Source organism: Acanthopagrus latus, chromosome 7, assembly GCF_904848185.1.
Source record: "Acanthopagrus latus isolate v.2019 chromosome 7, fAcaLat1.1, whole genome shotgun sequence".
Taxonomy (NCBI): domain Eukaryota; kingdom Metazoa; phylum Chordata; class Actinopteri; order Spariformes; family Sparidae; genus Acanthopagrus; species Acanthopagrus latus.
In genome coordinates, this window is record NC_051045.1 from 18,331,137 (window position 1) to 18,349,440 (window position 18,304).

The following is an 18,304-nucleotide window of genomic DNA, read 5'->3' on the forward strand; positions in this document are numbered from 1 at the left end:
GGGAAATTGTTCTTGTTCCAGATGCTCCATGCAAAGTAGAAATAGAAATGTAGCATGAATGGAAACAAGAGATAAAGATAAAGATATAAATAAAATAGTAAAGTAGACAATAAAACAGAATAATAAAGTAGACAATAAAATAAAATGATACAGAAGCTAGTAAACATGAAGTCAAAAACAGCTCCTTCCCAGCTGGTCTTGTTATGATACTGGAATTTCTAACTTTGATAGAATACCTTGAAAATATCAATATTCGAAACCATATTTGATACCACAGGGAAAAAAATTACGTAACATCAGGGACCTGAAACTTCTGATATTCATTAAAAATATATAACAAGGCCTCTGTTCTGTGTGTTACTAACAACAGCTTCTAATTTGATTTACCTGTTGAGGAGGTGAAGTGAGACTAGGTAGGCCCTATAGTGAGCACTGTGCCAACTCGTACTCTGAGAGGAGAGCTAAAAAGAACCTGGAGTGAGTGCTGGAGTGTTGATACTGTAAAAAATGAAACCACTTCAAATTTTCAGTATTGATATGACAACATCATCGGCCACCATGTTCCCTAAGCGATACCAGTGTGGCCAAGTTCTCTTTTATTGAGGCTTTTGGCAGCTGTAAGTGTTGCAATACCACCACCTGCTGGATTGTCCTCTGCCCCATCTATGACGGACTCTACTTTCAAAGCTCAAGACAGAAATGTTCCTAAATGTGGCTGCATGTGTAAATAGTGAGAATCACTAGCATTGCCTGAAAAGGTGTCCCAGTAATTTACCAGAAGCTCTGTGTAAAAGAGGCTGTCATCTCCTCCCACCTTCCCCGTTCCTCACTGCATTGGTTGTCAAAACAAAATAAATAAGTCACAGTATAATCTGTTAAAACAAACAAAACAAAACAGTTATTTTCACATTCAGATGAAGCCTAAACATGTGTTAGTTTCCACTGTCTTTCAGTGTTTTTCTTCCCTCATTCTTGTGGACACGTTTTGTTTCTCAGCGTTTTACCGACATGAATAGGGCAAAATAAATGAATGTCACGTAGCCCTCATGGCATTTCTTTTATGTAAATGCCAGTTTAATTTACAGTCATACTGGGCAATTTGGCATGCAGGCTTCACTGGAAAATGATGAGATGTTTCCTGCTGAGAGATTCCTTATGAACAATAGTTAATACCTCTTTATATTGTTTCATCATTATCTTCCACCGTCACCTGTGTGCCAGTTAGGGCTGAAACTAAATGATTATTTTTTACTATTAGTTGCTTGCTCTATAAAATGATGATTCTCAAAAATGTCTCTTTTTTTCCCACAACCCAAAGTTAGTCAGTTTGTTGACACATTTAAGAAGCTGCATTCTGGACTTTTGAACTTGTTTTCTTCAAAAACATACTTGATTATCAGAATTGTTTTAATGATCAATTTAATAGTTGACAGCTAATTGACTGAGTAAGCCTTCACATGTGTGTCATTTGGGCAGGATTCAAACAAAACAGGGGCCCCGTGTCACCTGGGACAGATGTGCAGCATGTCAGGTTCACTTGGGCTAATTTAAATTAATTACAGTTGTAATACATCTGTGCGCTCTCACATGCGCCCCATCGTCCCTCCACAAAAATCCAGACATGCTGTTCACACTCCCACACACTCCCAGAGTCACCACTCCTTCCTACAGTCTGATGATAAACGGATAATGAGAAATCTCCTTCATGCCCAGTTGGTTCAGGACTTTACAGTTTATTGATCACGCTTACTGTTGTTTCTCATCCCTCCTCCTCCTCTTCTTCCTCTTCTCCTCCTACTCACCTTCGTCGTCCTCCAGCGCCCAGTCAAGCCCCGGTCAAAATCATGTGGAACACTTCCGACTCCAAGGTCATCCTGAGATGGGACCAAGTCCATGCTCTGGAGAATGAGTCAGAAGTGACAGGATATAAGGTACAAAAGAAGTGAAGAGCTTTACGCTTGACAAGTGAACGGTTTTATTGACTGTAACAGAGAACGACAGACTGTTACTGGGTCCATTTACTCCGTATGAGCACTCACTCATATTTCAGAATACCCAGATTTGACTGATGAGTGGGAAAGCATCTAAACTTCTTCCAGTCGTATATTTACTGCTTTTAATTTGAAAAGTGCAGCTTAAACTTAAGTATTTATATCATGGTAAGTTGTGTTGGATGTAGCTGCATTTTAATGAAATATTTCTTAAGTCCCTCACAATAACAAAGCCTTGATAAGCCCCATTGCCCACATGCCATTTTTTTATCCGTGTAATTGTAGGCGCACACAAAAATCTTCTCTGATTGTAGCTCAAGAAGGAGACCCATACCGACACATGCATCCGCAGGGTCGAGCTGCAGCTGAAAATTCAGGGTGATGCTATCAGATATCTAAACAAAGATAAATCCGTGCTAGTTTCAAAGGCAGCACATCACATCTCATGGAGCCACACTCTGCAAGAACACTCTCGAATCCTCTCAAATGGCACGCTGCATCCGCATGACTTCACACCGTGCCTTATCACCCTTCCCCTGTCTTCACCCCCACAGGTGATGTACAGCCAGGACAAACACAGTCGTCCCAGCGTGGTGGAGACCAACACCACCTCCTTGGAGCTGTCGCTGCCAGTCAACCAGGACTACGTCATCCAGATTAAACCCTTCAGTGAGGGAGGGGAAGGCAGCAGCAGCCGTCAGATTACCATCCCCAAGATAGCAGGTGGGACAGGTTGCTGAGATATGAAACGTGAAATTGATGTTTGTGAGACGTCACCGCGGCAACGCGAGGATGTAATTGTGAACACCCACACACCGGTGTTTGGAGCATATGTGGAAATTATTTTCACCGCTTTGCTTAACTTCTCTCGTCTACTTCTGAGTTCTTTATCAAAGAGATTTGAGTTTAAAAGTTTCATTCACAGCGTTTTGTTTCTTTTCTTTCTGCATGTCTTTTCATTCTGTTCAAACCTGATATTTTTATACAGTTGCAGATAAAGATTAGACTTCACTTGTATTATTTGCAATATAGTATTTGTATGATTAGATTCCAGTGGTGGCCATGTAGGATAGTTTCCTACATGTGCCGACCAAAACATTTTCAATAACTCCAGAGCATTGTAAAGTCCAAAAAGCTGACAACACGACAACTTTCATGGAAGGACTCTGACATTGTTGTTGTTAATCAAAAACCAGTGTGTGCACAAAAAACCCTGTAGTACTGTCAACACAACATCCTCTGTAGCTGTATTACATGTTGGTCTTTTGATGCTTTCCGCTGTTATCTCTGACTCTTGCATGGGTTTTTTCACCCATTAAATGTGAGGCCAGAATGGTTTTCAAATAAGCATTTTCTCTCTGAAGCAACATAGTACGTTGTGTGAATGTGGTGTTTACAGTCGCCTTGGCTGTGACTTACAGTCTCCTATCCACAGACTGAGAAATGTATGTTTTCATGAAACTGTTGGTCTGCTTACCCTACAGAAAGTCAGCTGGCCCCAAAATTGAGCGCAGTGCACCACTGCCATCTATCGGTGTAGTTGTGTACCCATACAACTGTGTCGTTCTTTGTACTGAATGCATTTTATACTTTATATTTTGATGACTTTTCCATCCAGCTCTGGACATAAGAATACACTGATTTGTTTGTGTATTTCAGGCTCCATAGCCGTGGGTGCTGCCCCGGAGTCTTTTGTGTTCCCTGCAGTCAACCTCGCAGCGTTAATCCTCACAGCACGGACTGTACTATGACAAACGTCTGCAGAAACCAGGCACCGCAGCTGCTTGTTAATGGGAGATACAGCGGGTCAAAGACAACAAGAGGCTGACAGAGGCGTTTCTACCTGCTCCCCGCCCTGCCCTACTGAGTCTTTCCTCTTCTTTCTTACAGAGATCTCATTGTGAGGAGGGTTCTTGTCCTCCACCACTGAGTTACTGAAAGGAACTGGCTCTTTCAGAAGTTGCTATTATGGAACTGAAAGGACACGTGACTCGACTGCAGTCTCTTTGAAGACGTTTCTTTCTCTGCTCCCTTCTAACCAATGGATGTTCTCATATGGTTTTAACCTCGGATGCCCGGTGGTGTGTGAGGCACAGTAGGATGTGTATATGTTTTCTCTGTGGGACTGTGCAAGCTCTGTTTAATGGATGTACAGTATGTACCTCTGGACTTTTGCTGGATGATGGGATTTTTTATTTTGCCTGGAGGAGATCTAAAGCACTTACACTGCTCATATTTATGTGAGTGAAGTTCTATTAAATGTTTTCTCTAGCTCCTCTTTTTGGACTGTCTTTGGGAAACTTCCAGCACTCGCTGAAAAAGGACAACCAACTGTTACTAATCCCTGCAGAAAAACAGGGAGCTAAGCCTCATTCCTTTATGACAAACCTGAATTTGGGAACTTTGTGACTTTGCCTGGATTGTATTTGCGCTTTTTACTTTCCGCCACATTACATCGAAACCTCAGAGACTGTAACCAAAGGTATTGAGCCAGTGAGGTTCAGTTCCACCTGTTGTATCATTGTGAGAAAATGCAGCGTGTAGACCCCCCAAAATATGGCTTCCATTGTAAACAGCAGGCTTGTGTTGATTAATTGATGTCTTACCTCCCTCTCTCGTCCATGATAAGTGTGTAACAAAGGAACGCTGAGCAGTGTGAGCCGCATTGTTGTTCACTGTATGTATGAAATCCTCAGGTCCCAAATGAGCCTTAAGTCTTATTATTATTAGTATCTATGTTGTTCTTGTTCCAGAGAAGTTTAATTTATTTTCCGTCTTGTTTATCCGCATTGTATTTTGGCTCACTCATGCTATAATTTATGAAGAACTGACCTTAATGTAGACTATCTTGAGTCTTTGCATTTTTATTACTTTTTATTAGATCATATCTTTGGGCGTTTTGGGCTCAGAAAACAAACATGCCTTTCTCCTCCGTCTTTCATGAAGAGCATTGTAATACAAGTGGCGGTGATAACTGACTTTTCTAACATAGCTTCTTACAAAGCGGGGGGGTGGTATAATGTCAGCTGCTGTTTGGCATGACAATGGTCAGTGTACGTACCTACGTTGCTTAGGATGTCTGAATGGATCAACCTGCTTTCAATAAACATAAGGCCATTTTCCTCATTTTTTTCACTTCCTTCGCTGTCAGGAGAGACCAAGAGATCATGGCTCACAGATGAAGTAAAAGCTTCCTTGGTCTTACTTAGCTGGTGGAAAAGTGGGTGGGAAAGCAAGTGGGCCTCAAGGTAAGAGTTTTGTTGTCAAAATACTTTTTTTTTTTTTTTTTACAGATTTGAGAATGAACGGTCATAGTTTTATTGATCTGGCAAAGAGCTCGCATTTAAGAAAGTAGCAACTGATCATGAAATGCGCGTGCAAAATGTAGTGGAGCGAAAACACTCTAGTAAAGTACAAGGACCTCAAAATTGCAGTTGAATAAGGTACTTAAGTAGGGTAGTAACTGTAAGGTGGAGGGTGAGATGAGGTGCTCACAGTTGGATGCAATCTGCATACTCACCACTAGATGCCGCTAATTCCTTCACACTGGACCTCTAAAGTGCAGAATTTAACGGACACATCCTGTAGTTTTGCTTCTCTCCACAAGACTGCTGCAGTATCCCTTTCAGTTAGAGGTTAGTTCCTCACTTGGCAATTTAATATAAGTCAGTCGATAAGCCTTTTTGTTGTTTAAAGTTATTTCTGTTTATTTCATTGTCACTCTGCATCCCAAAACCCTCAGATGGCATTAGAGAGACAGAGCAGCACCATTCCACTGATGCTCCTGATCAATATTTTGACAACAGATGCTCTTAAGTGCAATCAATGTCTGCGGTACGTAGTATTTGTTGCCCCCCTTCAAATTTGTTTGGATCTGTTTACACTCACCGCCCCTTCACAGGGAGGAGAACACAATACTGATTCTTTTTAATTATTTCATGCACTGTGTAAGAGCTGTAAGACTGGGCTGTGTCTTACATCACTAATCCACATCTGAGTGTCACCACAATCATCTTCAAGGATTTTTTTTCTCACTGTAACCATCTTCAGAACAAAAACACAACTATAGATATGCAAGAAACTTCAGATCATCTTTTATACTGCAGCATTATTTCACGATTTGAAAAATACAGTAGCTGCACCTCGTTGGGGTGTAGAGGACGAACAGAAACACACATACCAGATGTGATTGAGACAAAGATACATGGAAGAGATTCCCTTCAAATCTTCTTTTTTTCTCTCTTCTTTATTCATTTGGAAGGAATGCAAGTACAATGTACAACAAAGACACAGCACCAAGCAGTGGAGAGCAGAAGAGATGAAGCTGCTGTCAGAGGAGGAGGAGGAGGAGGAGGGCGCTGTACAGAGAGGAGAGGGCCAGGTTTTAAGGGTCAACCAGAGGTCGTCCAATCAGTCTTCAGCACCAGGTGTCTCAGCCAGCTTCTGCAATTAATCACAGTCTGGTTATTACTTGTCAGACGTCCACGGGCAGGCCTCTTCTGGACAGAGGAAGGGAAGATCGACCTCAAACGCTGATCCAAGGATGACTTGGATCATTTTGCCCCCTTCGTGAAGAATGTCAGGGAGGATCTCTGCTGCTGCTTTTAGGTAACCGGTGCCCCCCCAGTGTACCTCAAGCCCATGGTCATTAACTACTTTACATCTTCACAATCCACCAAACGGCACCAAAGATACACTACAAGGTATGCATGGCTGCATTACTATTTTTTTTTCTCTCCATTGTCCAGTTTGACACCCACATCCATGACTAACCATCACTTTAAAAGGATTTTTGGAAACACAACGGGAATTACACTACACATGTGAACGTTGACGGTAAAGTTTAGTGTCTGAAAGCCAAATTTCAACCTCTTTACCACCCCTTCATAAACCTGACATGACAGTTTTAGATGTTGTTATTCTCAATCGGATAAATTTGCAGCTGCGTGTACTTCCGTTTGTGTATAAAATGTGAGCGGAGACAAATTATGCAGGTCATGTTGAAGACACCGTCATTAAAGGGAAAACCTTGCCATGTCAAGTTCATGCATTTGACTTTCCAACACTCCTGTAGTTAAAAGTGGCTTGTTCGTATAAAGTTATTTCATACAAAATCAGAGTTTGTACAATATGACCGCCAAACTACACATCTATGGCGCCTCTCTAACATTCATGTACCAAATCACAACTACTAAGTTCAAAGATGCTGATCCTAATGTGGGTTTGACTCGGATGCATAATTCTGCAGGCTTTGTTGAGAGATGGAAGAAAATGGGTTGTACGTTAAACAGCAGGGGTGGGTGAAAGGCCTACCTTATGTTATCTTACTAGGGAAATTAAATTACCAGCAGACTGATGTAAGATGTGAGATGTACTAAACAGCACCAGCAGCTTGAAAATGTACGGGAGAGGATCGTGGCCAGTGTAAAAAAATATCTTATCACTCTGGCTTCTTTCTTTACTACTTTAATCTCAGAATAAAAGACAAAAGAAATCAGAATTCTGAGAAAACAAAGCCAGAACGCCATTAATTCTTCTTTCAGTGGGCCTGAACCTTTTCCTGTAGAAATGAGACAGAGCTGTTAACAGGCTGTAGCTGAAGGAGGAAACTGTAGCCATTGTTGTGACATTGGATCTTGTAATTAATGATTATATAAATTAAATTCCCCACTTTTCCTGGTGAATATTCTTCATTTCCTGTCAGGAAGCTTAATTTCCTTTTTTTTTTTTTTTTTTTTTTTTTTTACATTTCAGATATGAGATTTAAGATTGTGAATAATCGGCCTTTTTACGTCTTGGTGATTTTTCCCCATTCGTCAGTTCCTGGATATCCATCTTTCTTATGAGGTAATATCCATGTTACTCAATTACAATTCAATAATGCAGGAAATTCTCATGCAAACATTATCTCGAATACTAGTTTTAACTGATGCAGCAGCCCGTTCTGTGACTTGAACAGGGGTGTGAGCCTACTCTATAGGACTTACTACACAAAGTGGTTTTCTATCCAGCTGCATTGTGAAAGCATATCTAAGAAGAAAAAAAAGGAGAGAAACTGGGCTCATTCTGAAACATTAGCATGCTCAGAAACTACATCTCCACCATTTGAATAAATACAACAGGTGCACCGTGTGTATTAACAGCACCTAACATCCACACACACACACACACACGTTTCTTAGAAAGTCCAATCAAAGTCCATCACAATGCAGCGACTTAAATCGCATCCTTCCTCGTATGCGTCACTCGCACACCATGGTAGCATACATTTTACAGAAAATCTTTAAGGTAGAGACGGAGAGGGAAGTGCAGTGATCAGACTAGCTCTCACAATAGGATGCCTAACTCCAGAGGACCTGCGTAACGCTCTCTCCTCAGCGCGTTCTCATCGGTCAGTGTGTCGACTATAGCTATGCAAAGGTTTAAACTAAAAGTAGGACTCCCTCTGCTCTCACTAAAGCCTGCTTCTATGGACTCTAACAGTACTGGAGCTAATGTAATGGATTCTTTGAACACACAAGAGGATTATTTCAGCACACACAGCAGGGATCTGATAACATCGTGTTATTCAGTACAGCAGGACAGACATGTAGAAGACATATGCATGTGAACATCTCTTTGTCCCATATTCCAAAAGAATCAAACTGTCAGCACGACTTTGGATTAATCCACAGTGTGAATGAGTGCACAGATTATCTAAACAAACCCCTCCTGCACCAAGTCCCCTTGACCTTTGAGGAATACTTAAGCAAGTGTTTTGAACGTGGAGGCCCTGAGAGGTTTACAGGGAATTTAGTTGGATTATCTCTTTAATTGCTCCAGATGTTTGAACTTCTTGTGGCGCGCTGTCGACCGCTTGAGGACCAGACCAACTTGCTGGACGTGACTGGTTTCAGTGATGAAATGCTTGGATGAAACTGAAAACAAAACACTTTAAAAGGAGTCTTTTTATGTCGTGTGAATGTGCACAAGAGGCTCCATTTGAGCGCCACTGGCAGTAATCAGTCGGGGATCGTGGGTGGCAATTTTCAGATACTAGGGCACTGACACTTCTGGTCCAAAGGGGGGCACTCTCGTCTCAGGAAATCAGGACTGTAGGAAAGAAAGAAAAGATAGTCAACCTTTTAATACCTGGAAGCTCAATGGGAGGAGTTGAGAGGCTAAAGTGTCAGCCAGATATTATTTGGAGTTAAGATGGCACCACATACCTCTGACGCACCATGTCGATCCTCAGTGGACGACTCTGTTTCCCTGACAACGACCGCCTTGGTCACCTGCATGTCGGGATGCTGCTGCTTGGCTTCCTGTATTGCAATAGCCAGAGCCTGCATGGAGAGGACAAATCACAAGAACACAGGCAATTTAAAAAAAAAATTTGGAAATAAGTACACAAACAATGAAAACAAGGTGTTACTAGCTTGTTAAAAAAAATATCTACCAATGGAGCGTGTGAAATTAGTCTGAAAACAAATGCAGCTTTCTATGGAACTGTGGGATGAGATTTTATGATGAGAATTTAGACAAACATACTTTTTGATATTTTACGTTTTATAGATCGTGAATGAATACCAATCCTTTTAAGTGTTGTCATGAAATTTGTAGTAACACAGACTAATCTCTAGAAAGACAGACTATTCTATACAAGAACATTTAGGTCAACTTTTAACTATTTTTCATGAATTATTCAAAAGAAATTATGAAATTGTCCAGTTCGAGTCTCTGAACTGATGTGATCTACTGCTCGTCTCTCATTATAAACTGAATATCTTTAGCTGACTGGATTGATAAATAACAGGCATTTAGTTGTTTTTATTTCTTTTTATATTTCTAATCTTCAATGAATAAATAAATAAAAAAATAGCCCATAACAATAATTAGTTGCAGCCCTGCTTACTACGATCAGGGGATTTTCTTTGTATATTTCACTGAATCCATTTACAATACATAGACAGTCGTTGATCTGATCTGAGGTCAGTGAGTGTTCCCAAACATTCATGCGTACTCCGGAAGTTGAGTTCTTCCACAAAATACAGATTATAAAGATTTCCTGTGTTTCGCCTAAAACCAGCAGCCTGTAACGACCCTGCACAGGGTGCATTTGTCAGTCTGGTCTCACCTGTTCCTGGTCTACATCATCATCTCCCGTGATTATGATTCTCTTCTCGATCCTTGTCTCTGAGTATCCTCCTTTCACCGTCTGCGAAACACAAAGTGGCTTTTCTTTAAATAGCCTTCAGAGGCAGAGTCCATATTTAACTCTGTTTAGACAGAAGAGATAAAGAACTCAAATCACATGCTCCTGTTAAGTTCTGCTTGTGCTTCTTTACCTTGGTGACATGGGTGGTTGCCGAGGTAACGTTTTCAGTGACGAGGATGGGCGACCCTGACGCCTCCCTTCCAAGACTGCCCATGTGCACCTGAGAGAGCAGAGCATCTGTAAGCATGAGGCAAATACTGTGAACATTCACTGTGTGCAAATCATTACAGACAGTCAGGCTCATATTCATGAACCTGTGTCTTTTGTAAGTAGGTTTGAACCCAGGAGAGCCGGATGGAGTGTGCTGCAGGTTGAGTTAAAATTGGACAGGTCCTTCTGTTTGTACTCACAGGGGAGACGCTCTGTCTCGTAGAGTAAGAAACTTCACTCAGGCCAGATATACCGTGATCCTGAAACAGACAAATCCAATGAGGTGACCTTTTAAAACGCGATCAAGCTGCTTTTGCACCAAATATTCTGTTTCATCTAGAACATTTCTCACTGGAATAATGTAATTAACCTGGTCTGTGAACTCCACGATGGTCGTGGTGACTTCCGACCCGTTCGGCTGAGTCTCCGTCCTCACGTCCGTCTTCCTCACCGTGGGTGTGGGCATGACGTCACTGGCCTCCCGGCTCAGCGGGGTGACAGCAGAGATGCGACCGGCTTCCCTGTGCGAATGATCTCTGTCCACCGACGACGACACTGGCACTGACCTCTTTGGTTTTTTGGGGACCACAGGCTGAAGTGAGGAAGAAAAAAGAAAGGAGATGTTTAAGCTCTTACAGCTACAACAGATGAGCCTCGACATCTGTTGTACAACCGATGTAAGCTGAAAACATTTTTCTGACAACAAAGTCATTTACCGAAGCGTCTGATGGACAATGTGCTTTGAGCTCAGTGATTAAGAGATATTTTACATTAGGAAAAAAAGATAAAAGAGGACAGAAAACCGAGCATTAAGAGTCTTTCTTCATGACTAAGAGCATTCAACTCTGAATGCACCGCCTGTCAGAATGTTTTATTGCAGACGCTGATTATGCCCTTTTATATTGTACAGCTTTCTGACAACACTAGACAAACACATTAAAATCTGTGACAAACACTTCGGGTGTGATCACACCATCATTTTTTGTTTTCATTTGAACCACAGTGGAAATGATCTATTTATATGTGTTTCATTGACGTTACCATTGACCAGCTTCTGAACAGGCAAACTAGAGACTTGCACGATCTTATTAACAGCTCGTTTTGGTCGGCCTTCTCTCGGGTGGCCTTCAGTCACACTTTGTTAAAAGATTGTGTAACGCTCAGAAGTGGATATGGTGGTGGAGAGGGATGGAAATCCAGTCCCGCTTTGTGTTGTTTTGCTCAAACACTTGCCGAATTTATCTCCCATGTGCTTCTAGTTAAAGGTTCTATATCAGGTTTAACACGATAATAAAGCAGCAAACAAAGATACCCAGTGAGCCTTTTTCCAATGAAAAAAAAAATGCTAAAAAAAAAAAAGGTCTGTGGTCACGAGTGGAAAGGCGTTCTGAAGTGGTTCAAAAGACATTTTCTGTTGTTTGAACATCCATATTTAGACAGTAATTCAGCGTGAATACTGGCTTTCAGCTAAGAAAACTGACGATGGACTCTTTAAATTTCACTGCTGGAGTAAGGAATTCAACCATCGACCACTCTACTGGCCACTCTGTCGGCTTCAACACGACAGCCACACACACTGCAATAGCATGAAGCTTCATATTCATTTCTTCAGCTTGTGCACTTTTCCCCACCAGTTTCTTATTTTACTTCTATGCATAAAAGACTCATGATGATGACTTATGATGTCCTGGAGGCTTCTCACAGCCTCTATATCTCCGTGTTTACCACATTCACTTTAAAATTATGTCTGAATGGAGACCACATTTAGCCCACAAGTGCAATATGACTTAAATAGCTTAAAAGTGATCGATGTTGTCTCTCTCTGAACCTACAAATGAACAAATGATTAGGATGATCACACAACTTTGTGCGTTGTGACACGCTGATGTTGTAAATGCATTTTATCTTTATGTAAGACGTCTAGGATGTTGAATATCATAATATATGTCACCCAGCAACACTGAAATCCTGGTTGGTGCTCAGTAGATTCATCCTTGAGTGTCATGTTGTACTTTCCACTTCCTATGTTTGGCTGTTCCTGCTCTTTTTCAGTGTACACCTGCGTCTCAGTCACTCCCTGTTTATTTAAGTCTGTGTTTTTCCCTCACTCTTTGTTAGTTTGTTTTGTTCCCGTGTCTGCTGTGTTCCTTGGTTCTGTCTTCCTGTTGCACCTTCCTTCATTTGCCGTGTCGTCTTGTCATTCTGGTGTTTACTTTGCCTTTTGTTTGTACTTAGTTTGTTTTTTTGCTCATGGATTGCTCCTGTTTTGTCGCCTGACTTTCTGCCCGCCTGTTATTTGAATTATTCGAATTTTAGACTTGGACTTGCTTTTTGGTTTTGCATTTGACTCCTCACCATTTAGTGACTGTGACAGTCACTGGGTAATGTGGAGGAATGGCATCTGTGCATTAGAGCTACAAGCTGCTGCAGGGCTCCAACTTGACTCAGAGCTGACTTTTCTACACGTTGATGCTTCATAATCTCCCAGTCTGTTGTCATTAGTGACTGGCTGCTGTAGGCCTGACACCCATTTGTTCTGCAAACATTGCAATTGCAATAGAAAAGTATTTATAGGGCCTAACCTATGAGCTAATCAAACTAAAAGGAGAAAGTTCTCCACACACATGGAAACAGTACCTGCCCATGTTTGACCTCTGGTCGGACTTCTTCAGACTGGGTGTGTTTGGCCGGAGGGCTGCTGCTGGCTCCTCTGGACAGAGGTGCGGACACTAATGGAGGAGGCGGTTCAGACGGGCCCTGCTGCTGAAGATAGTCGATGCCAAAGCACAGACCCCCGTCAGGTGACAGATCCCTGTCTCCCAGCTCCGACATGCCCCGGGAGAACTCCTCCATCCCCGTGTGCAGGTCGGTGAGGACGGTGAAATCTACTTCGGCCTCCAAGCTGGACGTAGAGCTGACCGTGATGCTGGAACATTTACGCTCGATGCCCAGGTGGGTTTCCTTCATGTACAGGATCTCGTGGTCCTGGTCGTCCTCTGAGACGGAGCCCAGACGTCTCTCCCACGGTTCCATCTGCAGAGAGACACAGAAACATGAAATCAGTTAAACTGATCAGAATTGAACATGTAAGCCTGTTTTCCAGTAAATACAGATATGAATAAAAATCTTTAACAGCCACAGGAAACATTATAAATCAGATTGAACTATTGTGTAATATTAGCAGTAACATAGATGGCCTTTTAATGAAACCAGATCAGTGACATCATTTCCACACTTTGCATATTTCCACAAACTTGCGAATGAAAACATCTTGAAGACGATGTGTTGAACAACTTATTTCCAAAAATAGGAGGAAAGCAGTAACAAGCTGAGAGAGAAGAGACTCACTGAAGCTTCGTAGAGAGGCTCCTCATGGATAGCAGGTGTGGGAGGTGTCTCCTATAGAAGAAAAACAAACGGCAAGAAAAACGTTGATATAAAACAACTGGAGAATGAGTGAGTGTGTGGACATCACAGCTACAAACTGCTACATTTTGTCAGTATAAAGCTAACATGTGCCTAAACTGAATCAGTAAAACAGAGCAGGAAAAAATTGGCTTTTTGAAAGATTCCAAGGAACTACGATTTCAGTAGACCATAATCACGCAGCGGCCATTTTCCTCTGACGTCACACTCAGGGCGGGGAACCTCAAATGTCCAATGATGTTATGCTGCTGTGTTCTAGTTCACAAATCATATAAATGGTGGCAATCTGACAAACTGTTGTCATGTCAATGATTCTCGTTTGATCAGCAAAGAAAGAGATGATTGATATTTAAATCTGGAGGAACATATTCCAGTGTAAAACAATATACTTGGTATTGGTATCAAGTGTCTTGTTTTACTCTAAAATATGACCACATGTGCCTCTGGGTTTTCACGGTGCATCATCATTCCAGCTGCTGATCAACTGTAAAGCAGTGAAATGATGATGATTTTTCAGATTCCCTACATTTATGTGAAACTGGCAATGCAGCAGTATGAACATTGAATGTGATGTCAGAGGAAAACGACCACCTTGGTCCGTACTTGCACTTTTTAAACAAGTTGTTTTCAGCCTGGCTAGAGCTCAGTGCTATACAACTTACAAAAATGTGTCCCCCAGACTCCAGGGCTTGTGTTAAACTTGCACAATAAACACATCTTAGAATTCCCAGAGTCTGAAAAGCTAAAGGCTACTGTCAGAAGCATGCACAAAGGAGATACTTCACAGGCTGACATCATTAAAATGACTGCAAGTGCTAGAAAATGCCATGCACTGAGAGGTTAGACTTTTCAGAATCCCTTGCAGGAACGAGGTATTCATATTCGTAAATGCAGCGTATGAATGCCTGAGCCCTGAAGAGGGTTGGCAGCTCTGCAGCCTGTGATTACATCTAATCGCCTTTTTCATTTTCTGCTATCGCTACAGAGGTGCCAAGGCAGAACATTTGGATCAAATGCCCTTCTCAGCCATTTACGATTTTTAAAAAAAGGATCTAAATTATGTGAATAAGAGGTTTCAAAGAAAAATGGTGGAAAAAGGTCTTGGGCTCCTTGCAACAGCAGCCACCTTTATCCCGTGAGGATGTTGGAAGGAGAGACCCGGGTGTTAACGTGAGAAAGTTTAGGTGGGGGCAAACAAGGGGACGCCTGAAGCTTAAGCATTGCGAACTTTGCTTAAAGGCCCGCAGCGTTCTGAAAATGGCCAAGCAGATGTCAAGCTTTTGCGGAGGGGGGGAAAGCAAAAAAGCCCTCTGGGCCAATGATGCGATGTGGAGGAACGTGATCTTTTGCTTTCTCATACACAGCCACATGAGTTCTGAAGAATGTGTGTGTGATTCTTTTTTTTTTTTTTTTTTTTTTGGGAGAGGGGTATTTTTTGATGGTGAAAAACAAGATCGACATCGCCTGAAGCTCATGCAATGTTTTTTTTTTTTTTTTTTTTAACTTTCCTATGATGGACAAACAGGTTGGGGGGGGCAGATGGTTTTACCGCTTGCTTCCTCTTGGCTGTTTCTTGGCCGGGCGTCCTGTGGTGGACGTGGCTGTTATCCATGTTGCTCTGTCTGTCTCGGGACCACTGTGTCTTCAGAGGGAGAGTCCGGGGGGGAGCTGTTGGTGGGAATCTGGGGCCTGAGAGGAGGATCTCTTTGAACTCCGAGTTTTGAAAATGGTCGTCGTGCACCATGCTTCCTCTCGTCCAATGACTTTGTCCCGCCGTCAGCTCCTTCTTGATCTGCTGATGCAGAGGCTGCTGCTGATGCGACGTGGCGGCTTCCTCGCGGTATCTGGCAGCACCTGCATTTTCCTTGACAACTTCTGTGGCAGACTGCGCTACAGTATTATCGTCCCCTCTCCTTCCTGACTCACAGAATCCATCTTTTGATTGTGTCATGTGTACGTCCCCCGTCGCAGCGGAGACGCCTCTTTCGTACTGGCTTTGAGTTTGAGGGTGCGCACCTTTGTTCTCTTTATTCAAAGACTTCTTTGACCGCTGCGGCTTGAGAGGCACTATTTTGGCAACTTCTGAGTGCGAGCTCCCTGTTTTGCTGTAATCTCTCGCTCCTGTAGGGCTCTGGTCTTCAATCTTCTCACAATGCATCGCGTCACTCTCAGTTCTAGTGCTGTTGCCCTGTGGGAGAGAATCGACAGCCGCCGGAGTTTCAAAAGCCTTCGGTATCTCTTGATGAGACTCATACTGACAATGCCTCGGATCTCTGCTGATCGTCGCGCTCCTCTGTTTGTCAGGTGAAGATCCATACCCGTTTTCGTGAAAGACGTTCCTCCCTAGTACAGAATCGACATGCCCGTTAGCTGCTACCATTTTGTCCATCGGGTTCACGTCAGTTTGTCCTGTTTTTTTAAAGTCTGTTTCCTGTTTGGGAGACGTTCCGGGTCTAGATTTTAAAGAGTCCCTGGGTGTCTGACAAGTGTTCACATTTGCTTCAGTCCGGGGCGTCACAGAGAATGCGCCTCTACCCACAGAGGAGCTCTTACTCTTTTCCAGTTTAGAGTCCAGCGCTCCTTCATAAGCATCCTGCTTGTCAATCAATTTGGTCTCACCGGTCGCCTATGTTGACATAGAGTAGACAGTTGCATTAGCCTAGCTAGATACACTGCTCTGCCATTTGTGATGCCATTGATGCCCCAATTAATTACTGTGGAGTGATTAACTGGGGAACCTACGACTACGACTGTGCAAAGATTTTAGGATGTTTGATCTGATTTTCGGCTCAATGGAATCAGAGGAGTAGACATATTGGGGAAAGGTTGACCGAAATAACATTTACAGAAGGTCATAACACATAGAGACTAATTGTATAAAGTGACTCGGGAATGGGACGTCGTTCTTACTTGTTTGCGCTCGGGGGTTCCTCCAGGAGGAGTAACTGAGGAGAGGCGTTTCTCCCTCTGGGCCATCTTGCTGTTGGGCTGCCTCAGAGCCCTCTTCAGCTCGTTGATGCTGGCCTGGTGCTTTTGTATCACATCTTCTGGCTTATCCAGGAACTGCTGCTTACACGGTGGAGGGCACAATATTGACACAAATTAACATGATCTCACTTGCTTTCATTCATTCTAGTCATTTGTAGATAATTTCAAATCTGACGAGGGTGTGGTGTGTGATTGTCTGCTTCCTGTTTTGTTTTTCCCTGTCTTTGCTGAATGATGAACTAAATGCTGTATGATAACCAGTTCATGAGTTTTTTTTATAGACATTTCTTTCTATAACTGTGCAGCCTTGTAGACAAAAAGCCATTCAATATAAGGTCTGTACGTTCAAGGGGACAGGTCAGCCCCAAAATCAAGAATACAGATTGTTCAACTTACCTGAAGTGCTGTTTATCCATCTATAGTTCTGCTGTGTATTGCAGAGTTGTAGAGACATCGGTCTTATCTTGAATATAACAGAACTACATGGCACTCTGACATGGTGCTTAAAGGAGATACGTTTCCCCTTTCCTTCTATGTTTTATAAGTTCTTGTGCGGGTAAAAGTCAGCACTGAGAGGAGCTCCTCTCTCCCACAAAAAACAATGCTCCTGAAACGCCTCGCCAGTAATCCCGCCTTTAATTTTGTGACTTTGTGACATCACAGTACATCACCATGTCAGACATTCACAGCTAGTTTGGCACGTAAGAATTAATTTAGCTCAGCTGCTCTGTCACTGTTAGCTCAGGCGTGTCTGAGCTGACCAGTCAGAGGAGACTTAGTATTCAGGAGGTGGGCCTTAAAGAGACAGGAGCTAAAACAGATTCAGACAGAGGGGGAATACAGAGCTGCAGTTCTGGTCAGTATGAGAAAACCAGTGTGTTTTTGAGCAGTAAAGTATGTGAGCATCTAGAAGCATCTAGAAGTAGAAGTCATGACCTGGTTACTGAAAATTGGGTGGGGGTTTTCAGATAGGAACTAATTTCTCTCTACAGCATCAGGAAGCACGTATCTACTCTTGGACGAGAGGCTGGTGCTTGTGACAGACCAGAATTTAAACATTAAGTGCGTCCTCTTTAGCCTTAGCTAACTTCTGCTGCTCTGAGCATCACAAGTGCCATCTAATCTGTTATATTTAAGAGACATCTCCATGGCTAATATCTGCAAAACTCAGCAACTCACATAAACAGAAGGAGGATTTTGGGGTGAACTGTCAACTGCTGCATCTTGGGCATTATAATAGATAACCATTTGCACTCTGCCAGAGTGAGAACCTAACTGTCTTTGGAAGATGAAGAAAAAAGTGTCAAACTCCTTGACACTTTAATTATTTGTAAGTCTAGAAGTGAAACAAAAAAACAGTTGAACTGAGAAACTGACATGCAAAACTATGACACTGCATCAAAGAAAGTGGCGCGCCGAACAAAACGCACGAAAAAAAAAACAGCCTGAATGTTTCAACATGAACTCCATCACTGTTGCTGCTGCTCTAACA

General features: G+C 42.4%; 2 protein-coding genes across 7 annotated transcripts in view; one reads left to right on the top strand and one right to left on the bottom strand.

Annotated features, from left to right (window-relative positions):
• cntn3a.1 (contactin 3a, tandem duplicate 1) overlaps positions 1–5,117 on the top strand; it is an 81,905-nt gene extending 76,788 nt beyond the window's left edge. For both annotated transcript variants that reach the window (XM_037104004.1, XM_037104005.1), the window contains exons 22-24: positions 1,819–1,931; positions 2,546–2,714; positions 3,651–5,117. In XM_037104004.1, coding sequence (XP_036959899.1) covers positions 1,819–1,931; positions 2,546–2,714; positions 3,651–3,742 — 374 coding nt within the window. In that variant the 3' untranslated portion in view covers positions 3,743–5,117. The remainder of the gene's footprint in view (positions 1–1,818; positions 1,932–2,545; positions 2,715–3,650) is intronic.
• A 3,421-nt stretch (positions 5,118–8,538) lies between these two features.
• The window catches only part of si:dkey-178k16.1 (band 4.1-like protein 1), a 47,156-nt gene continuing 37,390 nt past the window's right edge, over positions 8,539–18,304 (bottom strand). For 4 of the 5 annotated variants that reach the window (XM_037104001.1, XM_037104000.1, XM_037103999.1 and 1 more), the window contains 10 exons: positions 16,735–16,890; positions 15,374–16,450; positions 13,747–13,797; positions 13,036–13,431; positions 10,769–10,990; positions 10,599–10,658; positions 10,319–10,408; positions 10,108–10,188; positions 9,200–9,316; positions 8,539–9,083 (listed from right to left, as the gene is read on the bottom strand). In XM_037104001.1, coding sequence (XP_036959896.1) covers positions 9,078–9,083; positions 9,200–9,316; positions 10,108–10,188; positions 10,319–10,408; positions 10,599–10,658; positions 10,769–10,990; positions 13,036–13,431; positions 13,747–13,797; positions 15,374–16,450; positions 16,735–16,890 — 2,256 coding nt within the window. In that variant the 3' untranslated portion in view covers positions 8,539–9,077. The remainder of the gene's footprint in view (positions 9,084–9,199; positions 9,317–10,107; positions 10,189–10,318; positions 10,409–10,598; positions 10,659–10,768; positions 10,991–13,035; positions 13,432–13,746; positions 13,798–15,373; positions 16,451–16,734; positions 16,891–18,304) is intronic. The other variant, XM_037104003.1, reaches the window with a different exon arrangement.